Here is a 26,178-nt window from a genome sequence, read left to right on the forward strand (position 1 = left end):
TTAGGGTAATAATATGCTTCTTTCCATTAAATAATTCATACAATTTGGTCAGTTAAATATTACAATGCAACGACTCCAGAAATTTGAATTAGCACTGACCACAAACAGCCTCTGCCTTCTCTAAATCCTACCTGCTGGGAGAGAAGGAAGGGTTAGACAGAATAATTAAATATTACATGTACAGGATCGATACAACAACAATATCAGCAGGTTGATGAGCGGAGCAACCCAGTTTTTACAGACCAAGAGGGCACAATCAAGCTGCATTTGGCATGAAGGTGTCGTCATCCAAAAATGCTTGGAGATGAATCAAGTCCTCATCAAAATCAACTGTTTCTTCTGAACTAATAATCCTATCCTCCATAGCCTGAAACAGGACAATAAAAAAACAAAGAACCTTAAGAGTGACATCAATTTAGATGAAGAGAGAGATTTCCATATGATTTTCCTCAACTTGGCTACCTGTATGCTATACGATTATGGAAAAGCCTTGCACTACAATTGAAAGGATTGTGCCCTCCAATTTAATCATGTTAAATATAGCTTCCAGTCAAATGCATCGGCAGAAGACTTGCTTACAACCAATATTAAATTTTCCATTGACATAGGAATGTTACCTAACATGATGCTACCAGTCTATGACCAACACTATTGACTTCATTAGATTTTTAAATGAGTGTTCACAAGTATGTGCTTGCTTGTTTTATGCATCTTTTTAACTTCTAGGAATTGAGAGTTGGACACAAACTCAAGTGATGGTGCTCCACTTTCTGAAACTGTTCTCTTGAAAGCGAAGTAACAGCATTCATGAATACAGCAATCAGAGAGAGAGAGAGTAGGTCCCTAGAGGCTCAGGTGTCCCACTTTCAGATTGAATTTCAAGTACACAATTCTATTTGAAAAAGTAGTGTATTCACAAAGTATCACAGAAAATATGCAAGGGAGTAAAATACCTTTGTTTCCTCAATCTCTGTGACAACAGTCAGCAACCTACGATATTGATCTCTTGCCTCTGGATACTGAACCATAGATTTCACCCTAGCTAGGGCTTTTTGCAACCTTTCTTCTGTCTGTTTTCTACCTTCCTTCAGGAAATCATAGTCATCCTCTTTTGATGTTATGTCTCTGCTAGGGCCCTCGGTAATTGCTTCTCGTTTGAACCCGCGCAAGCCACACCCTTTTCGTCTCCAACGCAAAATTACTTTTTCCACAATACCCACAGACCATACGATTTTTCTATAATTTTTCCTTACCTGGTGTCCTCTGACATGAGCCTATGAATGCAAAAGTCAAAAGTTAAGACAGGACAAAGATCAACTATTAAAAATGATGGACAAGGCAACTCACCTGAATTTTAACAATTCTCTGCCGGATTATCAAAAATTCTTTTCTACCTTTCCAACTACGAAATTTATTCTGTATTCGAATTGCAGCAGTGGCAGCAGCATGCACAGGCTCGTCACGCTTTCCTAACCGGTGTGCCTTGACAGCAATAAGTGAAAGAGCACGTTCATCTGACATCCCAAGCTCATCATCCCCATACTCTTTCAATTGCTTCTGCTGGAATGACTGCACCCTGAAGACTTGATGAATACGTGCAGCAGTTTGGGTGGCATTACAGACAGCAGCCAAAGAATCTTTCATTGATGGTTCATATGGCAAATCCCCATGACTGATTGGAGTTGGACTTCGTTCTGCAATTGTTTGCACAGCTTTTACTCCAGGCATTTCAATGGAATCACGTTCCTTGGTATCCTTCAAATTAAGATATGAAAGTTGGGCAATCAAGGCAGATTCCGCAAGATAACCAGCAATTCCTTTGTGCCCTTTGGCAGAAGCAAGATCAGCAGGTGTTCTGCCTGAAGGATAAATGGGTGATGGATCCGTCAATGCTCCAGGAGCTGCACCTAGAGAAATGAGGGAAACAACTGTGCGCTCCCTGACATAAATGAAGGGTTGGGTATGAAAAAACAAGCATTAAAATTAAAATTCTAATGGAATCAATCGAGAGAGGAAAGGCATCTGATGAAGAACTTTTAACACTACCACTTGAAATTTAGGCTCGACCAACCATGTAATCTTCACTTTAACCCAGATTAATATAAAGCGCAAATGCCATCTATAGACCAAGAATGCTGAGACTATGAAGCAGTTTTCTGTAAAACTACATCAAATATTACACCAGTCTCTCAATCACTGGGAAATTGGTTTGCTAGCTTGTAATTTTCTTTCACTCTAAGCCTCCATGGGCTTTCTCCTCTTGGAGTTTGATTGGCATAACACTTTGTTCATTTCATATATTAATTCTTTCTCAGATTAGTATGAACTGATTGGGGTTAATGCAAAACCCTCAATCTAGAATACTGTATTTTCTCTACCAAAAGATGGATAATAGAAATATAAAAAAGTACCACAGGTTGATTTGGCTCTAACAGAAGCAAGTGACAACATATTTAAGGTCCTTACTTGCCACGAGATGCTGCCCAATGAAGTGCTGTCCACCCATGCACATCACGGAAATTGACACTAACACCAGCAGCTACTGTGAGTGGTATTGCCCAGTCGTATCCAAGAGCAGCTGCCAAATGCAACACCCCTTGGCCCCCCTCCTCATCCAGTACATTCGGGCCTTTCCCACCTTCAGCTTCCTTCTGAAGAAGCCATATGTACAATCTTTCTTTCAATAGCTTTTGAAGCAGTTGTTCCTTCACTTTCCCTGTGGAGAACTTCTCCTCTGAAGTAAGCATCAGCATCTGGATCCATTCATCATCATCATCCACTTTCATCAATGAGTTGATTTTATTGGTCAAATGAGATTTATCACCTACACTGCATGAGAGGTTAGTGGGGTCACTGACAGATCTCAAAGACAACAATTTTCCCAATCGCATGTGAAGAAGAGTTTCATCTGTACTGTCATTCTGGGCATCTGCAATGTCCACATCTTCAATGGGGTTGACTCGGTATTCAAATTCTCGCACTTCACTACATGCTAATCGATTGGAACATGTTACATAAAAAGGAACCCTTCCAGCTGTAAGTGAGGGAGTGTGGCAGCGAAGAACACCATTCGCCACCACCTCTGCTGGGACTTCCACTTCCCCAAACATACATGACCATTTACAATTTTCTGCATCGATTGGACTCTTCAAGAACTTTCCCATAACAAGGATCTGTTTTTAAGTTGTGAAATAATTAGAAACAATGATAACTATAAAAAATTAAAAAAAAATAAAAAATGAAAATATAGCAATTACATACTATTAATTTTACAAGGAAAACAAGCTATATAACACTCAGTTGTAAACCATCGTATCTAGGATACGCTCAAAAGCCTTCCTAATGTATCCCCACAGAAAATTATTTACCTTAGTTTCAGAGCCAGCATATGCCCAGTTGGGTGAGAAATCAATAATGGTAAAGAGCTGATCCTGAGAGATTGAAGGAGCCACTGTATAACTTTCCAAGTGCACTTGAGGAGGAATGCTAGGATCAACCCCATTTTCAGTTCCAACAGCGTCCCAGTAAACCCCGGAGCTGGACTGAATATGTGACTCATCCACATCTCCAAGCTCTTTGCTCATCCATCGGTTGAAGCTGTCAATTTTCGCTAATGAGCCATCCAATAAATGTTGTCTTGCTGCGGAAGGGTATCCATTTTTCCCCTCAATGGTCACATTGCTCACTGATTCTGATTTCAAAAAAAGCTGACAATCTGCATTTGAAAGTTGTACTTCAGAACCATTTTGCATAGGATGCTTGATTTGCTCGCCAGGACCACAAGGCCCAAGGTAATTGTTTAAATTCACAAACTGAACTTTTTGTTCATTAAAACTGGTTTGAAGATCATATCCAGAGTCTGAAGGCAACTTTTGATCAACAGGCCACTTGGCCAAGTTTGCAAAATCACTCTCAGAAGAAACCTATTCACAAAAGTTGAGCCCAAGGTATCAGCTATTTGAAGAAAAATAAGAAGTATAAACACGCCAACTGATGAATAATGATGCTTAGATTATCAGAAGGTGAGCTCTGCGCTCTGACTAAAAGCATATGGATGTACCATTAGTTTGTTTGGATTACAATAAATAATGAGAAGGTAAGTAGGAGCAAAGGACAGGATCCATATAGTTGTTCATTACTATCCACATATCTACAGATCAAAATTGCAAGCATCAAACTCCATAAATGCAATGTGAAGACAGTTTATAAGCCCACAGCTTGATATATTAAGTCCACTTGGATAAGTGTGAAAAATCACTCTTAGAATAAGCCTATTCACAAAAGAGAAACTGAGCCCAAGGATATTTATATGCTATTGAAGGAAAATAAATAGTATATACACACCAAGTGATGAATAATGATGCTTAGATTAACAAAAGTTGAGTTTTGTTCTGTCCAAAATCTTACCAATGTAACTGTTAGTTAGTTACAATTACAATAAATAATGAGGACAGCCGGAGTAGAAGACAGGATCCATATAATTGTTCATTACTATCAAAATATCTACAGATCATTCCATATAATTGTTTAATACTATCTAAACATCTATAAATCAAAATTTAAGTATCAAATTCAGTAAATATAATGTAACGACGGTTTATTAGCCCACAGCTGGATATATTAAGTATTCCTTTTTAGTGACATTTTATATGCACATTTCTTACACATGGAATTAGAGCTGGTTTCAGAGCAGTTACTATAATACCAAAAAACAAAGGATTTATTTCTAGAAAAGTTTCAATCCCTTGAATCATTTACAATCTCCATCTCTGCGATTTATAATTTCTTTATGTTTTACAGAGCCAGCCCCGGGGAAAGGAAGATAATGTAAGGCAGCTGATAGCCAACACAGCATTTTGATTCACTAAAGGAAGAACTTGACTGAGGCAGCTTCCGAATAAAAAAGCATGGTTGAGGTGGATCACGGATGGTTAGTATGGTAAGGACATGATGAAGATCAAACTGAGGCAAATGAAAGATTTAATAAAATATAATTCCTCAATTTGAGGGGTAGCCTAAGTTAAGCTTAATGAAGAAAAAGAATCCATTAACTAAACCCAACTAGTTGAAATAAATGCCCAGATGTTGTTGCAGAGTAATTTTATGGTCCTAGGGTTTTTTAGCATGGCAATAATTGTTATTCATGTAGCACAAGTCTATTATCCTGTGCACAGTGCACTTGATTTTGGGACTGAACGTATACAGAAACCTAGAATCCCTAGCTGGCAAACCTCACAGATGACCAACCAAATTCTTGGACAGGAATATAGCAACATGCATGTTCCTTGTCCTAGTCCTAAATAAAATAGTAAATAAGCAGCACTCAATCTCCATCATGTGCTTATCTTTAAGGTCGAAACCTCAATTTACAGTAAAGTTTTTTTTTTCAGTTTCAAAAGTAAAACTTGATAGAATAGATGTCAAAGTAAAATAAGAGCATAAATTTTGAAGAAATGCCTTAAAATGTTAAGGAAGATTGCTACACAAAAATAAATCTCATATATGATGTACAGTTTGATCCTGCTCAACATCATATGTGCAAATGAACTGATTGTCTGAAAATGTACTTCAAGGTCAAATTTTAAACTGCTCCCAGGCAAGACTAGAGATATTTAGGTGTTGACATTTATTAAAGGAAAATAAAACATTTGCTACCATTGGCATGCAAATTATAGTTGAAATTTGTATTAAAGTAAAAATTAAGATTTATGTCATGGAATAAAATGAAAAATGCAAATCATTAAAACGTCAAAGGAAGCTAAGGCATTAGTAACTGGATGGAAGAGACCAATATGTTTGCAGTCACACACACACAGCAAATATCTTAAAATTGAACCATAAAGAAAGAGAAATAAAAATCCAAATTACACATGTTAATTTACATATTAATTAATGGGCCTATTGTAACACACACAAAGGATTAGCAAAACTTCTGAACAGTCAAATTAAGAGCAGATGGCAATGCTGCATAGTAATCCTAATCATCAAAAGAAAGCACATAATAAAGGACAGAGATGCAGACACCTAAACAAAGGAAAAGGCATGACCATCTAAGTAAAAAAAGAGACAAAAAATGCAGCCGGGGGAGTTGGGGGGGGGGGGGGAAGGGTGAGGAAAAAAAATAATATAGTCCCTGTGCAAGGGATATTGATGATTTTGTTGTAGGGAAGGTATATCAACACCTCAATAAACATAGTGACAGCATATTTGTCAAATCGAGATGTGAATCGTGAAACGAAAAAATCCAATTCTGGGAATTGAGAAATAGAATCATAAGATTTGGTACAAATTTACAAAATAGATTCCAAATGACACACGTATATTGATATACGAACAAGAAGAAAAAATATATTTAAATTTTGACTATAAAAAAGATCATACTTTACATGTACACTTCTCAAAACAATAATAAATAAAGGAATGAGTGAAGAAAAATTAATTAAAAAATGAATTTTATGTTGTTTCAGAGAAAGAATCAAGAAAAATAATAATAAAAAGCTGACTGCCGCTGTTTCTCAACAATTAAAGAAAAATCATATTTCATGCATATTCTCTCTAATTAAAAAGGAAAAAAAAAAAACAATAAACTTTAAAAAATTGATAATAATTGAACAATCTACTAAAAAAAAAAACCAACTTTTGAATCTTAACAACACAACGAAACATGAATACCACCTTTAGTTGATGAGTGTCCTGCCCCTTCTTCTCCCTCTGATACTCCAACCACCCCATGAACTCGTTATTCCTAAACGAGTCATGAAAGGGCAGAACACTATACTCCTCCAAAAGTGTAGAATGGTTTTGTAAAGGCAACACAAGACCTAAAGTTCTATTCCGTCCTCTTTTTTTGCACAGAACTGGCATAGACAAGGAATGAAAGGTAATTGTGTAAAAATAAAAGCAACAAGGAAAATGTTATTTTGGGGTTTTAAACAGTCAGGTCTGTCATGATATGAAAGATCTAGAGTCGTGTGAAGTCAATTTGTTAGATTTATAAGGTGAATCAGAAGATTCAGCAATGATTCTGTTGTTTTGCTATTCGCTAGTAAGATTAGAATTGATTTTGTGTATAATTGCTCCAAAATCGTATGAATCAAATCATGAATTGTAAGGTTTTAACAACTATGATTGACAGTTAAAGTAACATGTCATATCCGCCGATAACCCCATATTTAATATAATATCTTGTTAGATGCTTAAACCATGGTTTTTGGACTGAAGGCATCCCACTATTTGATGCAGTAATTGTGAACAATTTGTACCTGCCACTCTTCTTGGCCAGGTAGGCAATTGCCAAACTCCTGCTTTTTAGCAAAGCCGTCCGTGAAAAGCTGCCCCATTATCTCTTTATCTTGTTTGGGAATGATACAAATAGAGTTAGCTTGGGTTGAGGAAAGTGATGACTGGAAAGGCACAGATTGAATTCCTGTAGTACAACTTTCCAACATATCCTCCCAAGATGGCAAATCAAGCTGTTTCTGCGCTCCATATGCCAATGCAACATCATTAGCATCTTTATGATTTTCTTCTCGAGTAAGTGAGGCAAAATCCACAACAGGAGTACCCAACAACTTTCCTTCATAATCATCTGGCAATGAATGCAGTTGACAAGTTTACATCATGCAACAAGCACTGGCTATTGAAAAGAAAAGGGTAAAAAATTAAACATAAATCATAAAAATTAAGTTACTTGAAAATTGCACTGGAAAGTAAGGGACTGCGAGCCCAGGATTTGTCTTCTCCATTAAAGGCTGTTGTAAGTCCACAAAAGAGCGGAAAGTGGAGCTTGCCTGGTGATTGTAAGCTGCATTAAATTTCATTTTGAATGCAATGAGAAATCATTATAAATATCAGCATTGAATATGCTATACGTTGGCATTTAATATAACATAGAACCCTGAGACAGCAAATTTACAACAAATGCACCTGACTCTGCATCTTCATATTCCGATGCCTGAGCACTATTCAGGCTTGTTGTATCAGTAGTTTGTGAAGGAGCTTGGTAAGATTGAAATCTAGAAGACACAGAAGTGTCCATCTCAGGACTGGGTAGAATTTCTCCATTTTCTTGGGAATTTGGAAAAGCATCTTCAGTCTCGTTAATGCGGTTAAAGTTTGTCCTGCTGCCCTAATGAGGAAACAGAGAATAGAGGTTATTCCAGGAAAGAACACTAGCTTAGTTTTTCTTTCTGATTGATAAAAGTTAGTATTCATGAAAGGGCACCAAGAGGGCGCCACCTAATTAACTAAAAGTCAAAAGGAAAAGAATCACCTGTTAGATGAGATTTCATAAAAGGTATTATCTTTTTTATCGACAAAAGGTACTATCTATTTTATCAACAAAAGAGTATTCATAGAAGGTCAGCTGTTTCTTCTCCAGAAAGAGATAACAGTGCTAGTTGTCACGAGCTAAGCTTGTTCAGGGCATTATGCTTGCCTGTGACCGCTTATCTCGTGTGCTTAGGATGGGTTTCCATCATGTAAATACTAGTCTAGGGTTAATTTCTGCTAGTAGAGTCTTTGTAAGCCAAATAAGGCAGTATGACTCCTCGGTCACTTTGATGTTTCCTAGTGCCAGGATGATAATTACATAAAAACCTCTTTAGGGGAGGGTGAGTGTTCATCAGTCATTGTAAAACTCACTAGCAATTGTTAACGTGCTTAGCCTACTTGCCTCCCTCGCTAAGTACAACATGTCAACGGAGGATTTGTTAATGAATTACATTTGCTTTAATATTTACTGTTTGGTTGCCACGGCTTTCATGAATTGATTATTATTTCCGCTGCTATCTGATTGAATGTTAATGAAAGTGCTTCGTGGATGAATGTTGGTAAACGATAGGCTAGCTAGTTAAGCAAGAGTGCTTTAGCTAGCGCCGCACGGCCCTTCACAATGGTGTGAAAAGAGGCGGACCGTGACACTAGTGGGCACCACAAGAATTTGTTCGGTGAGCTGGGTGAAAGGTCTTAAATTTTCATTTCTAAGAAAATTTCAAGGCTTCAAAAGTACAGAAATTTTGATACCAATTTCAATTTTGAATTTTATTTTAAAAACTAATGGAAATTAGTCATAAAACATGGAATTCTTTTATAAAGCTTTAGAACTATTAAATAGACAAACATAATAATGCATAGTTTTAGAACTAAAATATTATAAACAAATACATCAAGGACTATTAGGGGTGTATAAGGTGCAGTAACTACAATATAATGATCATAGTAAACATATTCAATTAACGAAAATGAAATTCATAGAATAAATCAGCCAAATATTTAGTATGCAAATACACCTACTTTTAGACATAAATGATCGAATAAAATGTTGTCGCTAATATCTAAGTTTAATTTTTCATATAATTTCAAAAGTTTGAAAGCTACAATTCATATCCTTCTTGTAATAATCTTTAGTTTCACTATAAAAAGAAGGATAAATTAAGGGAGAAATTTCAATTCAGTTTTTGAATCTTAAAGTTGAATTTCAAGATTTAAATTTCAACAAATTTCATTGAGATTTTGATAAATTTCAAATGATTTGTGAAGATTTTGACTGAGATTTGGTAAAATGGAAATTAACTGCCATTTTGATATCGAGTGTAGCGGAAAGTGGAGGTTAGTGATCAATTGGGGTATGGATCAGAATCTTTGGTGGTAACGTATCTTATGTGCCTACTGCCTCCATCTCCAATGGACAGTTTTTTGCAGGAGTTTATAAATGGAATTGGCAAGGAAAAAGAGAAAATTCGGCAGACTGAGGCCGGTTTTGCACACCACTGGGTCTCATGTGGGTGTGCACAACAAAAAGGATATAGAAGCTCAACAATTGCTATACTAGATGGGTTTGTGGTCATCTGACCTGGTGAGCAATAAGTTTGCTTGGATGGTGTTAGAAGTAAGGCTAAGAAGAGAATGGGAATTAGTGAGTTTGTGGTGCTATATTAATTATGATGGACATGGATTGAAAAGGGTTTTCTTAGTTAGCTTTTGTTAGGTTTTTTTCTAATATGTTTTGGGTTTCTTTTTTCTAGTTATCTCTCTCATAATCTAATTTTTTTTTCCAGTTTTATTGTTAGGTATTTTCTAATTTGTTTTGGGTTTCTTTTTTTTAGTTATCTATCTCATTTTTTCCAGTTTTCCTTACCAAAAATTTTTAGTCTTCTCTTGATGTATTCTTTTCTCTCTAAATATATATTTTTTATCTAAAAAAAGAAGTTTTCTTTACACATTTAATCATCATAGTAACCACCAGTATAGGAAAACACAACAAATGAGAAAAGATAGTTGACATGATATTCAAAATAACACTTCCTAGACAGGTCCCAGCTTCCAAATACCCATCATATTGGTCAAAATTTGCAGTGGTTATGAGATGCCATATTATTCCTACAGGGCAAAGAAACATGTTGAAAGGGAAAAGGATGAAAATTTACCTTAACTTCACGATAGTGGACAAGAACTATGTGCGAGAGTTCCCTGCAACAGTTTTCTACTAGATGAGACAAGTATGCCGCAATAGAAATCTTTTCCAAAATAGAAATTAAAAAAAAAAAAGACAGCTGTAATTTCAAGCAAATAACATGATTTGAAAAGATGCTTTCACATTCACATACACCATAAGTAGAAATGCTATATTACCATACTTTGTGCATGGACGAATACAAAAAAATGCAATCACATATGAGCATACATAGCTTGGCAGTTGGCAGTGACAAAATCTTGATTGCAATCACCTAAACTTGCAATTTTTTCATAGAAAAGGAATCTATAGTAGAATGTACAAGGGCCAATAGAAAAAGAAAAACACAAAAAAAAAGAGGGCCAAATCCAACAACAGAGCCAATCAATCACTTTGAATATCAAAATAAAACTTACACTTCCAAAGATCCTGACAAAAAATCCCAAAATGAAGCTTAAAAAACAACTGCGTCCCAAATCAATCTGGTCTCAGAAGGCTGATCTCAAAACATATAGGCATTCCTCTTTATTCTCTAGCAAAAGCCCCCACAAACAGCAAAAACTGCATAGAGCTATAAAATCCTTGCATCGTTACGCCTCTCAAACCCTCCAACATCAATCAACAAAAATCCTCAAAACTGCTAAGGCACACCCATGACTGAACACTCTTCAAACAGACCAAAAAGCTTGTCCCACAATCAAGCCACAGAACAATAGAGAAATAAATAACATGTCTAACAACTGGCATGACACATCACACATTAGGAGACAAACCCTTATAAGGCCCTCTGATCTATAACAGATTGTTGATGTGACTCCATTCAGGATGGTCATCCACACAAAAGCCTCTACCTCACAAGGGACTTGAGCTTACAACAATTAGCAAAAGGGGAAAAATGTGAAAGACTGAGAATGGATATAGAAATAACTACAGGAGAAAACTCCACCCCTTCCTTTCCATTAAAATTTCTATGAAAGTGAACATATCAAGAGACAATAATATCAACAACACTCAAGAAATAAAAAATAGGAGCCTCATGATAAAAGAAGAAACAAAAAAGAGAAGGGAAAGCAAGGGAAGAAGCACTATTCTCCCAACCAATGATGTTCCCAAAAGTGAACCCCACAACTGACAAAACCCCACAGGACCCCCCCAAACAAAGTAAAATGAATTTCCATGGGCTTTCATCAGCCACCCTCGCCCAAATACTAGCATCCACCCATTTCTTTGCAAACCAAATTTTCTCTTAGACACCACAGCTGTCTCCCCACTACGGCAATGTTTTAGGACACCATGCTACCAAGACCAAAGCCCCCTGTGCTCTAAAACCTCCTAACAACTTCCCAGCTCACAAAATGGTATCCTTCTCTCTCATATATGTGTGTGTGTGTGTGTATATATATATATGCACACGCACACGCACACACATACATATATATACATATATATATATATATATATATATATAGAGAGAGAGAGAGAGAGAGAGAGAGAGAGAGAGAGTTGATGTAGAGATAAAAGAGTAGGGGAAATCATCTAAATTCAATTACTAACACAATAAGCCTATATTTATAGCCAAACCAGAGATCCTACACATAAACAGTAAGAAATTACAAAATAACCCGAAATAAAAATTAAATATTAAAATAAAACCACCCAAATAACTAAAATATCCAAGAAAACCTAAACTAACTAAAATTCCTAAAATATTAAATTTCGTAAACAAAGACAAATCCCATCATCTCAGGTTGTGTTTGGGAGTACGGATTTAGGTCTTGGATTTGGATTGTGTGGATTTGGACCAAAATTAGTACAATTTTGTATTGAATTTTATTCAAATCAACACAAATCCAAATCCAAGGTCCGAGTTCCAAGCTCCCAAACATGGGGTAAATGTTTGAATAGAATATGATAGTGTAGAATGACCCATAGGCCATACTCCACCCATAGGTGACATAAAGATATTAGATTGAAATTTTGGATAGCTTGATTTAGAATTCTAGAATGAAAATATACTGTGTTTTTGAAACACTCGTATCAATTCACAGTTCACAAGGGCATTAAGAGTTCCGTAGTAACTATGTTAAGAACCTAATCTTTGCCTTAGCTTTCCTCCCAGTCAAAAAGCTTACACAACAGGTCATTACAGAGTTCAACACACCCAGCAAAATCCTATCATTATATAAGTCACTTCCTACAAAATTCTTGCAATTGGGCAATGAAGAAGAATATGATTGACCAATTCCCAATCTTCTTTGCACAAAAAGCACTGATTTACTAAACTTATTCCCCTTCTTGTTCCAAAGTTAAGAATATGATCCAAAGTGGCTTCCCAAGACAGAACAGAGCTATTCCAAATATATCACAGCCAAATACCATGTGCCTTGCTAGAAGGATAAATCTAAAGAATTGACCAACAAAAAAAAACAGCCCCATTTATTCTTCTCCACAGCTTTCTCTACTTTCTTGGATGAAGCATCATCTGCTCCAAAGGGTCCAAACACGAGCATCATGCTACTTCTCCTTGGGCGCTCAAACACCATGGCTAATCTCCTCTCTGAAGTCACTCCTCCCTCACTCAATCTCCTCTTTTTCTCTCTCAATATCTACTAATTACATGCTACATCTATCCTATTTCTTTTTCTTCTTCATTATCTCCATTTTTTATGCTGCTGATCATGTGGCTGTTCTACTGCATTTTGCTGCTATCTAGGTGCGTTCAGGTGTTACCCAAATGGTCTCTGACCAGAAACACATACTCATCTCCAAACGCTAGTCTTTTCAGTCTATTGTACAAGGATTCATCCAGCTAGTACAAAGCAACAGAGAGATTACATCAAGCAATCCTGGCAGGTTTGCCCAGTTTGAGGTGAAGTTTGCTTCTCCTACATTAAGTTCTAAAGTTTATTATACAAATAAAAAGGACAAGTTTACTTTGAGCATTATTCATGTGGAGTGACAGACCACTTGGTAGCACTCATCAAAACCTGATGGTACATGTGGAAAAATCCAAAGATGTTGATGTAGAACAATGTGTTATGAAGCCATTAGATGCACAATACATTGTGGGGAAGCTGGGGATGCAAGTATGCAACTAGGAGCATATGATATCTATGCTCCAGCATGAGGGAGGATATTATGATTTATCACTTATCGGTTATTTGTATTTTATTTTAGTAAGCATGAGTTAGTAAGTGTATTATGGTCAGTATGATGTCTTTGGCATACATTATAAATAGAGAGGGAGACCTATTGCTGTGATTAGGTTTTTCCAATTTCCAATTTAGTAAAAACTATTAACAGATGTTCAAAACCCTGCCAAACTGAAACTCCATCTAGCACCTAATTTATAAAAATTTTACGGAAATTTAAGGGTTTGATAATTCTCATACAATATATTGAAAAAAAATAAAACTAAAATAATTTCATTAAATAATATATTTATTAAAGGAGAATATTTTACGTTTTTGAAGTTTGAATGAAACCTTCATAATTGTGACTAGTTTTCTACTATATTTTAGGCCATCTCAAAAGTCGAATACATAAAGCCTTTCTGTAAGTTTTGGTTATTAGAAAGTGTTTTATCCATTTAACGTCTTACCCACATTGTTATAACTTCATCTTCAGTTCAATAATTTGTGCATACATACAACAAAACCAAGCCTTAGTCCCATTAGGTGGGGTCGGCTATATGAATCCTTTTCCGCCAATTTATGCGATCATGTACCATTTCTTTTGATAGATTTAAGGATATTAAATCCTTACTCACTATCTCCTCTCAAGTTATTTTAGGTCTACCCCTACCCCTTCTACTGCCCCCCACAGTAACTAAGTCACTCTTCCTCACAGGTGCACTATGTGGCCTACGTTGCAAGTGTCCATACCATCTAAGTCGTCCCTCCCTTAGCTTATCTTCTATAGGAGTTACATCTAACTTACCACAAATATGTTCATTTTTTTAATTTTTCTTTCAATGTTATACCATTCATCCATTTAAGCATTCTTATCTTGGCAACTTTTACTTTTGGATATTATGTTTCTTCGTCGCCCAACATTCCATTCCATATAGTAGCTGGACTTATAACTGTCCTATAAAACTTCCTTTTCAATTTTAAGGGTATTCTACGATCACAGAACACACTTGAAGCACTTCTCCATTTTACCCAACCTGCTTTAACTCTATGTATTACATCATCTTCAATTTCTCCTTCAGTTTGCATAGTAAATCCAAGGTATCGAAATCTACAAGTGCTATTTATTTCTTCATCATCAAGTTTAACTTTGTCTCCAATATTCCTCCTATCATTACTAAAATTACATTTCATATCTTCTGTCTTATTTCTACTTATCCTAAAGCCTCTAGATTCCAAAGCTTCTCTCCATAATTCTAACTTAGCCTCTACTCCGTCCCTAGTTTCATCAATTAATACAATATCATCTACAAACAACATACATCATGAAACCTCCTTTTGAATACTCTTAGTCAATTGGTCCATCACTAAAGCAAAAAGATAAGGACTCAAAGCAGATCCTTGATGTACACCTATGGTGAAATCAGAATGAATAATTTCCGTATTTCTTGAATAATTTTGTACAAGCCAATACAAACTACTTATAATACAATCTCTACTTTAAATATGGAAAAAATCTCCTAAAAGAATCTCACTAAAATACCCCCTAAATCTCTCCAATATATACAAGATTTCTACACTCCCCCTCAAGTTGGATCATAGATATTTGATCATGTCCAACTTGTGGATGAAATCATCGAAATTCTGTTGGGCTAACCCTTTGGTATAAATGCCTGCGGTTTGTTCCTTGGTAGGTACATACGTCACACAAATGGTTCCTTCTTCAACCTTTTCTTTGATAAAGTGTCGGTCCACTTCTACATGCTTAGTCCTATCTTGTTGAACTGGATTGAAAGAGATATTGATGGCTGCTTTGTTGTCACAGTAGAGTTTGATAGGGAATTTCACCGGGATCTGTAATTCTTCCAAGAGTTTCCGTAACCACGGTCCTTCAAATATCCCTTGTGCAGCTGCCCTGAATTCAATCTTAGCACTACTTCAAGCCACTACATTCTGTTTTTTACTCCTCCAAGTCACCAAATTTCCCCATACAAAAGTGCAATATCCGGTGGTAGACCTTCTATCTTCTGTTGATCTTGCCCAATTTGCATCTGTGAAAACTTTTACTTCCTTGCTTTCACACTTCTTGAAGAAGAGTCATTTGCCCAGAGAGCCCTTGAGATACCTAAGGATCTAGTACACGGCATCTAGGTGAGTCTTTTCGAGTGAACATGTGTTGGCTTACCACACTAACTACAAATGCAATGTCGGGTTTGGTATGTGATAGATAGATGAGTTTACCAACCAATCTCTGATACCTCCCCTTTTCAACTAATATTCTGCAGTTTTTAACTCTCTTTATTGCTTCAATGGGGGTTTCACTAGGTTTGCATCCAAGCATGCTAGTTTCAGTTAGGAGATCAAGGATATACTTTCGTTGAGAGACATTGATACCCTTTTTTGATTTAGCAACTTCTATTCCTAAGAAGTATCGCATTTGTCCCAGGTCTTTAACTTCTAACTTGGCAGCTAGAACTTTCTTCAATTTTTCCATCTCCACTGTATTATCTCCAGTTAGGATTATATCATCAACATACAAAATCAGAATTGTTTTCCTACCACTTTCATACTGATGAAAAAATATAGTGTGATCTGATTGCCCTTGTCGATATCCTTGGTTTTTTATCACCTTCGCAAATTTGTCGAACCATGCTCTAGGAGATTGCTTGAGTCCATATAAGGACTTCTTAAGTTTACATACCTTGTTTTCTTCAACTCTCTTACTGAAACCTGAAGGTATCGTCATGTAGACTTCTTCTTCTAACTCGCCATTTAAAAACACATTCTTAATGTCAAGTTGTTGCAGTGGCCAATCCAAGTTGACTACCAAGGACAAGAGGACCCGAACTGCATTCAATTTTGCCACTGGTGCAAATGTCTCCGTGTAGTCAATGTCATAGGTCTGTGTAAACCCTTGTGCAACAAGTCGGGCTTTATACTGTTTCATTGTCCCATCAGCTCAATATTTCACTGAGAAGACCCATTTACAACCAACTGGCTTCTTCCCTATCGGCAAATTCATAATGTCCCAGGTTCCATTCTTTTCCAGAGCACACATTTCCTCCATTACAGCTTCCCTCCATTCAGGAATCTTCAAGGCTTCCTGGATATTGTTTGGAATTTTTATCCTGTCAAGGTTAGAAGTAAAAGCACGATACTTTGTAGACAGGTTTTTATAAGACACGTATTTTGACCAGGAATATTGAGTACATGACCTAGTTTGTTTTCTGACTGCAATGGGTAAATTGATGTCATCAAGGACAGGCTTATCAGAAGGGAGCTCAAGGCCATTTATTACCTGATCGGGATTGGGCATGGACTCATGATTGCTCGGAGTTATCGTTGGTTCCAACTCTCTTGGTGCCTCAGGTACGAGATTCTCCCTGTTCTTTGTGTGTGGCTTTCTTAAGTAAACAAGTATTTCTGTGTTGTTTTGTTTTTCTGCATCTCCCCCTGAGCTTAAGTGGTCTTTTGTACATGACAAGTCAGGAAATGATGCAATGGTAGACTAAGTGTGTGACACAAATTCATCAACAAAGAAATCAAAGAACTAATCTTCATTCCATTTCTCCCCCTGAAAAGAGAGCTTTTGGAAGTAAGGAGCGGTTTCAAAGAACGTGACATCAAGGCTAACAAACAATTTTTTTTGTAATAGGATCAAAACATTTGTAGCCTTTCTGAGTAGAAGAGTAACTAATAAAAACACACTTAATGGCACAAGGTTCCAATTTATCCCGATTGTGAGCATAAACATGAATAAATGCAATACATCCTAAGATTTTCAGAGAAAGATTGGAGTGGAGCCGAGAGTTGGGAAAACATTCCTGGAATTTCTAGAGAGGAGTGGCAAAAGAAAGAACTCGACTAGGCATTCGATTAATGAGATGTGTAGTTGTTAAAATGGCATCGCCCTAAAAATATTTTTTCATATTAGTAGTGAACATCAATGTCCGAGCTACTTCAAGAATATGCCTATTTTTACATTCAGTAACCCCATTTTGTTGAGGGGTATCCACACAAAAACTTTGATGAACAATTCCATTTTCTCGAAGATAATGTCCCAAGATATCACTGAAATATTCCGTATCATTATCAGTACGTAAAATTTGAATGTGAGTTACAAATCATCTCGTGTGAGTGAGATTATGAGAGCATGAGGGCCCCCATAAATCACTATGAATCATAGTAAAGAGTCTGGATGGTTGACGCTAGTGTTTTGCAAGCTCACAAATCTCACACTGAAATTCAGAAGACCTTTTATTTGAAAAAATCGAAGGAAATAAACATCTTAGATATTGAAAATTTGGATGACTTAGAATGTCATAATAAAATTTCACTATCCCTTAAAATAGATGCAGAATCACAAATAGCAGTTTTACATTGTTTAGTCACATTCGCCTCCTCAAAGTAGTAGAGTCCCTCACACTCCTTAGCACTGTCAATCATCTTTCCCGATGATAGGTCCTGAAAAACACAATGAGAGGGAAGAAATTTAGCAAAACAATTGGAATTCTTAGTCAACTGGTTAATGGATAGTAAGTTGCGGGATAAATTAGGAACATGAAGAACGGACTCTAGTGTGATGGAGTTAGAGAGTCGGATATTCCCTTTGCCTACGACAAACGAGAGTAATCCATCTGCAATTTTAACTTTCAAATTTCCAGCACAGGGTGAATATGATGAGAAAAGATGATAAGCATTAGTCATGTGGTCAGAAGCACCACAATCAATAATCCAAGGAGTTTTGGATTTAAAGGTTATATTCAATGCTTGTAAAAAATTACCTCTTTGGGCTAAAGAACCCAAAGAAATATTTATGGAAGACGAAGCTCTGTAATTACTAAACGAGGTCTAGTCCGCCAACCAAGATAGACCCTGCCTCAACATTTTCTCATCAATCCCAACCTCTCTGTCGGCAACTGTCTGGCATGTAAGATCTAGCAAGCTTTTGATGTTCAAATAGTTCGCAACTAGAATTAGATCGAAGAGAGTCGTCTGGTCAACCTTGACAAAATCGGTGTCCCAGGACTTGAGCTTGTTGTTGCCGTTTCGATCGTCAGTTTTCAGAGTCTCAACGTGTTTCTTGCAATATTCGATCACCTTGGCCAAGATCTTGCTGGTGACATTGGGCAGGGGAATACCGTTGTCGGCACAGTCGTCCTCGAGCATGTGTTTGATCGTCTGTGACTTGAGGGCCACAATCTCGTCGACCTCGAAGGTCTCGCCGTCAGAGCTCCTCAACGTGATCTTCCTTGCCGACAGTCGATTTCGCCTGTCAAACTAGAAAAAAAACCCTAAAACTCAAAGGTTCTTCCCTCTGATGCAAAGACAGGGCAAATCATAGATTGAGAGCCTCGTGAAACTCTGTTGGAGGACCTCATGAGATTCAGAGGTCATTGAACCTCTCCTTTGGTTGGCGGCTTCTGCCATTGATAGCTAGGTTTAATCTCCTAGCTCTGATACCATGAAATCAGAATGAATAATTTCTGTATTTCTTGAATAATTTTGTACAAGTCAAAACAAACTACTTATAATACAATCTCTACTCTAAATATGGAAACAATCTCCTAAAATAATCTCACTCAATAATATACAATAAATACCCCCTAAATCTCTTCAATATACATAGGATCTCTCCAATATACATGGGATTTCTACATATGGCGATTGGAAATTCTATAGTTTCTTCATCTATAGTCCTTACACTAGTCATTACTCTATCGTACATATCCTTAATGATATTGGTATACCTACTACATACACCCTTTTTTCTGAAACCCACCATAGAATTTCCCTAGGTATCATATCATATGTTTTCTCAAGGTCAATAAATATCATATGCAAGTCCCTTTTCTTTTCCCTAAACTTTTCCATTAATCTTCTTAAAAGATAAATAGCTTATGTGGTAGATCTCCAAAGCATAAGACCAAATTGATTTTTTGAGACCTTCGTTTCTAACCTTAACTTTGTTCAACTACCCTTTCCCATAGTTTTATCGTATGACTCATAAGTTTAATTCCACGATAGTTATTACAATTTTGAATATCTCCCTTATTTTTGTATATAGGTATTAAAGTGTTTTTCCTCTATTCATCTAGCATTTTCTTAATTTTTACAATTGTATTAAATAAATTAATTAACCATATAATTCCGTTATCACCTAAGCATTTCCAAATTTCAATTGGGATGTTATCTAGTCTCATAGCTTTCCCATTTTTCATCTTTTTTTAGTGCAAACTTAACTTCGTTAACTCTAATTTTGCGAATAAATCTCATATTTTTAGTCTTTTGCTCATTTGAAAATTCTAAGTTTAAGCCTTCTATTTGGTTTTCATTAAACAACTTACTAAAGTAACTTCGTCATCTTTCTTTAATGTCTTCGTCCTTAACCAAGACAATATCATCCTCACTTTTTATACATTTTACATTTCCTAAGTCCTCACTCTTCATTTCTCTAGCTTTAGCAAGTTTAGATATATCTTTATCCCCTTCTTTTGTACTTAATATATAATACAAACTATAAAATGATCTATATTTAGCTTCACTAACGACTTTTTTTGCATCTTTTCTAGCCTCCTTACATTTTTCAAAGTTATCTCTGTTTCTACATTTTTGTCACGATTTATACCAAATTCTTTTTGTCTTTATGATTTTTGGTACATCTTTATCACACCACCAACTTTCTTTACTATTCAAGAATCTTCCCCTTGATTCACCTAAAATCTCTTTTACTATCTTTTTAATAGAGCTAGCTAATCTATTCCAAAGAATATTTGTATCTATCCCATCTTCTATGGTCCAATCCCCATCTTTGATCATTTTATCTTTATATTTTATTATATTTTCTCAATTTAGGTTCCACCATCTAGTTCTCTTACATTGGTTTATTTTATCCTTTTTCTTCCATTTTTTAATACATATATCTAACACTAAGATTTTATGTTGTGTGGTTAGGCTTTAACCTGAAATAACTTTACAATCCTTGCATGATAAGCGGTCTACCCTCCTAGTTAAAAAAAAAAATCTATTTGACTTCTATTTTGTCCACTTTTAAAGGTTATTAAGTGTTCTTCTCTCTTCTTAATACATATATCATACTAAAATAATTTGTGCATACATGATACATGTAATTTCAACCACTCTTCATAATTCTTAAAATTCTTAAACCAATAATTTCATTTTACAAAATATTTCTTATATTAGTACTACATCTTATGATCTATAAAGAACTAAATATTCTCTAGTTTACAAACAGTGCCACTAATATTATAATAAATAAATATAGTCAAAAAATGTTAAAATATATGTTTGATATTATATATGCATTTTAACATATAAATTGTGCATTGGCATCTAATATTTCAATTTATGATCAACCTTCTTCTTCTTAATATATATATATATATATATATATTTGAAAACAAGATCATTACAATGTAAGAATGGAATGACAGCTTTAAGCCTTTGAATTTTATGCAAAACCGAACTTAGATAACAAATATTGAAAAAAAAATTATGTTCGACCATTTATGTCCAAATAAGTTATTTGCAATTACATGAGATAATAAGAGCTAGTATTTAATTGATTTATGATTTTATTTATATTACTTATAGACGTTTGATATGGTTACATTTTACAATCATCGCACATTTGCACCTTATACCACATGCTTGTAATTGAGGCATTTTATGTACAATATTTTACTTCTAAATCATGCATTATTTTATGCCTATTAATTGTTTAAAAACTTACATAAAAAATCCATAATTTACTGTTACTTTCCATCATATCATAAAACCATAATCAAAATTGATGTCAAAATTTCCATCCAAATTTCTATATTTTTGAAGGCTGAAGCCTTGAAATTTTAGTCAAAATGGAAATTTGACCTTTTTTCTAAACAGATAGACCACAATAGCATGTGTTTATTGTTCACCCTATTAGGCTGTCGCCTCCTCGACTTCTCAACCCATCCAATCCTTCAATAAAATTGATCTGAAAGTATCATGCACATACAAACAGTTCTGCACTTGCATGTGCATACATGTAATGCCCAACAGATGGGTCAAATTCATGTTGTACTAAAACAGCTTAACAAATGGTTCATAGTCAGGTTGCTGAAATATAATCAAAGAATACCACTTAAGCTGAAATGAAACACATTAATTTTGTGCACTCACTCTTCCAACATCCAGTAGCTGCGTCTTTGAAAATTTTCATTCTCTTCTCCATGTGCATAATAGCAATGCAACACATCAACACTTCCAGACTGAAATTGTGTAAATAATTACTTAGGCATTTTCATGAGAGGGAGGATAATTTTTAACATGAAAATAAACCCAAACTAACCAAAATTTAATTACCAAGTGCGAGATTACAAATAAACAACAGTATAACCTATATGGCTTGCAATCAGACTTAGATCTAAATGCTTTTAATAAACTAAAATCCAGCTAAGTATAATTCTTACTTTGAGCCTCTCATGAGCTTCCTTGACTGTCTTTCCATCCTTTTTCTTCCTCCAGTTGTGGCCGTCTTTTCTAAAATATCTCAAGACCTTCCGATCAAAAAGAAATAGTGAACCACCTGAGAAGGATACTATGTGTCAAGCCAAGACACGTGTACAAGTATAAACTAATAAAAATAAAATTGAAGCAACAAGCTACCCACAATATCACATGGGGGATCCAGTATAGAAAGATAGATTGTAACCATTAAATAGAAAGCAAATCAGCAAGATTAATGAACCAAAATTTGTCCTCCAAGATGAATTTTTAAAAATTCATTCAAGTGTGACTAGTATGGACCAATCAACTGCATAAAATAACCATACTTGGTGGCATTTGTGGAGGCTCTGGAGCAATACGAAAGCTTTTATAATTTTGAAGAATTTCACAAATTTCAGCAGGACGTAGCCATCGATTTTGCGCCTCCAAAAGTATTTGTCCAATATCTGTGTCCAGTCATGAGACAGTTAAAAAGAGATCCTTGCCAAGAACTTCAATCCTAAATATATAATAAGAAATCCTTGCAGGGAGAAGTATTTGTACATCCAAATTTAACAAATCACTCATTTCATCCATTTCAATAACAAACATGTTTTCACAAGAATAACTTCAGCACTGTAAATGAGAGATTAAATTAAATACAGGCTATATTTAATAGGGCAACAATTTTAGTGAAAAAAAAAAACCAATTTACATATATAGAAAGTTTTCTTAAGTAAATATCCAGGATAATTTATTGGAAAAATAACAAATGATTTCAAATCTGAGACAAGCTAAAAGAATGCAATCACCTGACAAGCTAGTAAGTCAGCATTTTGCTGGTTCCAGTGAGCCTACTGGGATGCAAATCTTAGTGAAAATTTAAATCAAACACAAAACGAATCTTAAATCACATGTCACAAATCACATGTCACAAATTGCTCTTTCTTGAAGGGCTCTCTTCCTTGCGGGAACACAAGCTCCACAATCTTCTTTGCCAACAAGGTAGGATCCCTCTTTCTAATTCGTCCATGCTCTGATTCATCTATACTGATAAGAATGCTCAAATGCTTTATTTGGATGACTCTGGAGTATATTTGTATTTGTATGTGGGAAGCTTTGATTTCCCTGTCTCCATTTGTATTCACCATTTTGACAGCCATGAGTTTGAAACAAGGTGTTTGTGTTTGATTTAGTAGCATCACTTAGTCGTTATCAAAGATGGCGTACTTGTGACATGGTATTCACTACATGATAATGTTTGACACTCATGAGTTCGAACCAAGGTGTTTGTCTTTGATTTAGCAACATCTCTTATTCTCTATCAAAGAGTGTGTATCTGTGACATAGTACTTAACATGCTAATGCTCAATGCTTTTGAATGGGTACAGAATTCTTTCAATTGGTGTAATTACTGTTTTTTAAATTTCAGAGTTCATGATTGTATCATTTTAGTGGGCATTTGAGTCAAGTGTCCATACAAAGAATAGGGGTAATATTTTTCAGTTTTTTTCCTTGTAAGTTTATGTGCATAAATTAAAGAAAAATATTAAACCAGCACAAATCATTGTCAAAAGATAAAAGTTCTTTTTTCCTTCACAATTCACAATAAGACATTTATGTTGGCCAAGAAAAGCTTCACAGATAAAATAATATTATTTTGCAATAAAGAGTAATGCATCCATGTATCAAGAGAAAAGTAATAAAAGCACAAATGTTTATTGGGATTTAGAGATTCTATTTCAAGCCATTTGAATATTTCAATTGACACTTTGCTCAAATTCTTGATTTTTGGTTTCCAGCTTAAGTGACACACTGCAGTAAAAAAGGCGTTACAAGTGCCTATGTGATGTAATTTACGTCCTGTTTTCTTCTAAAAGGGGTAACAAGTGTGAACCCCAATATGTAGACTTTGTTATAGTCCATGGAATGAGGAGTTTGTCGACATTTGATAGTTCAAATAATTCATGAGCATGCTTTAATGCATGGGACAATTACCATGAAATAATTTTATATTTTTTGCATTGATTTCTCATATGCACCATTCTATCATGATGATTCTGTTTTATGGCCATTCAAAATCAGAATAATATACAATGAATGTTGGACTTTGAATTAATTATACCTCAGGCACAGCACTTATGTTATCAAAATTCAAAAGAACGAGCAATGATTTTTCTTTTTCTTTTTTTTGCAGTATTATTTAAAAAATAGAAAATCATTAGTTGAAATTTCATGGGAAGCAAAGATGTGGCTTCAGATGTCGAGACTTCATAGGAATCCAAAGTGTGGTCTCAGAAGTTCTTTGTCCTTATAAGCTCGTTGAATTTTAGTTTCATCATAGGCATATAATCTCACGCAGCCAAATTAGCTTTTGAAATTTCTAATGTCATGATTTCATTATATTTGCGAGTAAGTTTTTTTTTTATGATCATCAAAACTGCCAATGTAGGTGATAAAGCAAAAGAATTTGAGTAGCAACTGCAAGAGAAGATGAAGATAGGAAGAGAATGAACTAAATGTACCTCAATGGGTTGCCCAACATGAACAAAATAGCATGGACTTGCATGAAGAAATTGCCCTTTAATTTTTCCCTTTATTGTTGTTTAAAAAAAAAAAAAAAAAACTTGAATTGTTGTCTCCATTTGACATTGCCAAGATAGTGCTGAATGGCAAAAGAGGATTGATCCAGCCGACCCCCACCTGGTAGGACTTAAACTTGGTTACTGATGTTTGTTGTCATGTTTTGCATTATGTTTACATGCCTTTTCTTATTGATGAAGCAACAAAAATAAACGGCTTAGATCGTTGTCATTAAAATTGTAATATCGCCTTTTATTAAGGACTGACTGACTAAAGCATTGAGAACCCCCGCAGGCAAAAGCCAGCGCTCTCCATGCTCTCACACTCTTTGATTGCATTAATAAACAGTCGGCCACTGATCCCTTGTCATCTGAAGACAGGGCGGGCCCCCCGACCAAGCTTGTATCGTCAACAATAAGCACAATAAATATCCAAATAAATCAAAACCGAGAAAACAGACACACAAATCACAGTTTCCAACCTCAATCAATACGTTCGCATCAGAAACCAATGAAAACAGATCTAATAACAGTGACTTCATATTAAAACGCGCAATCTCGTCTTTGAATTCTCACCTAATTGGTTGCCGATACCGCAGCGCCTGCTCTCCGCCATGAACTCCTTCGCAGCTCCGATCTCACAACTCCAATTCAAAGCTCATCCGAAACCCCGCTCCGACAAACGAAATCCAGTAACTGACAAAATAAACGAAGCCGAAACACTACGCAGGATGCGCGGAGGACCGAAGGCGGAAGTAAACCGAGGTGCGAGCAGGCAGAAAGAGAGCGCTACTGCCGAAAAACAGTTTCTAAAACGAAGAAATTAGAGTCGAGGTTTCGAAGAAAGAAGGATGAAAGACTGAAGCACTGATACTGGGAATCGCCGCCGAGTTGGAATTCGGAGACAGAGGAGTGCGCGGTGACGCTACGACTCCAGTCCTTTGACGCGTCTTCCGGGATACTGTCTTTAACGTCATTAATTGCACTTTCGCCCCTGCAGTTTCCTTAATTCCTGTTTAACCACAGATTCTTTTTACATTTTTCACCTGCCGGTGGACAGGGGAAAATGGGAATCTATATATATATATATATATAATTTTGTTTGTTTGTTGTGATTAGGTATTTAATTAATTGTTAATTACAGATTTTTTTGCTGCATTTTGCGGCATTTTTAATTCTTTATCTTAACAAAGTGATATTAATTATTATGATGATTTTTTATAAAGGTAATTATGGTAAGAAAATTGGGTTGTTAAAAAGTCATTAAAATAATGTTGCTTTTAATAAATACTTTTGGTTATTTTTAAAATTATTTTTTAATACTTTGACTTATTTAATTAAGAGTAAAATATTTAAATGATATTAGTAAAAATACGACGACTTAGATGTTTTTTTTCATTAATGATATTTTAAAAAGAAAATTATTGATTGAGAGCATTATCAAATGACGTAATGCAGTAAATAACGTTTTTTAGGAAAAAAAAATATTGTTAGTCCAAATTTCATCAAATAAATATATATTTAC

The 26,178-nt window shown here is 35.4% G+C and overlaps 2 protein-coding genes across 2 annotated transcripts; both read right to left on the reverse strand.

Annotated features, from left to right (window-relative positions):
• On the reverse strand, positions 1-25,711 carry LOC131159543 (calmodulin-binding transcription activator 3). Its single transcript, XM_058114554.1, has 13 exons — positions 25,230-25,711; positions 22,419-22,538; positions 22,056-22,171; positions 21,766-21,854; positions 10,428-10,470; positions 7,927-8,128; positions 7,691-7,804; positions 7,263-7,588; positions 3,369-3,923; positions 2,467-3,173; positions 1,348-1,939; positions 954-1,274; positions 1-367 (listed from the first exon to the last, which is right to left on the reverse strand). The coding sequence occupies exons 1-13, from the start codon at positions 25,267-25,269 to the stop codon at positions 257-259; spliced, it is 3,336 nt and encodes a 1,111-aa protein (XP_057970537.1). The 5' UTR covers positions 25,270-25,711; the 3' UTR covers positions 1-256.
• On the reverse strand, positions 16,544-19,014 carry LOC131159334 (SKP1-like protein 1A). The gene is made up of 4 exons (XM_058114177.1): positions 18,961-19,014; positions 18,490-18,864; positions 17,977-18,048; positions 16,544-16,687 (listed from the first exon to the last, which is right to left on the reverse strand). The coding sequence occupies exons 1-4, from the start codon at positions 19,012-19,014 to the stop codon at positions 16,544-16,546; spliced, it is 645 nt and encodes a 214-aa protein (XP_057970160.1).
• Positions 25,712-26,178: the final 467 nt, after the last annotated feature.

The sequence above is a fragment of the Malania oleifera genome, chromosome 7, assembly GCF_029873635.1.
Source record: "Malania oleifera isolate guangnan ecotype guangnan chromosome 7, ASM2987363v1, whole genome shotgun sequence".
In the NCBI taxonomy this organism is placed as follows: Eukaryota; Viridiplantae; Streptophyta; class Magnoliopsida; order Santalales; family Ximeniaceae; genus Malania; species Malania oleifera.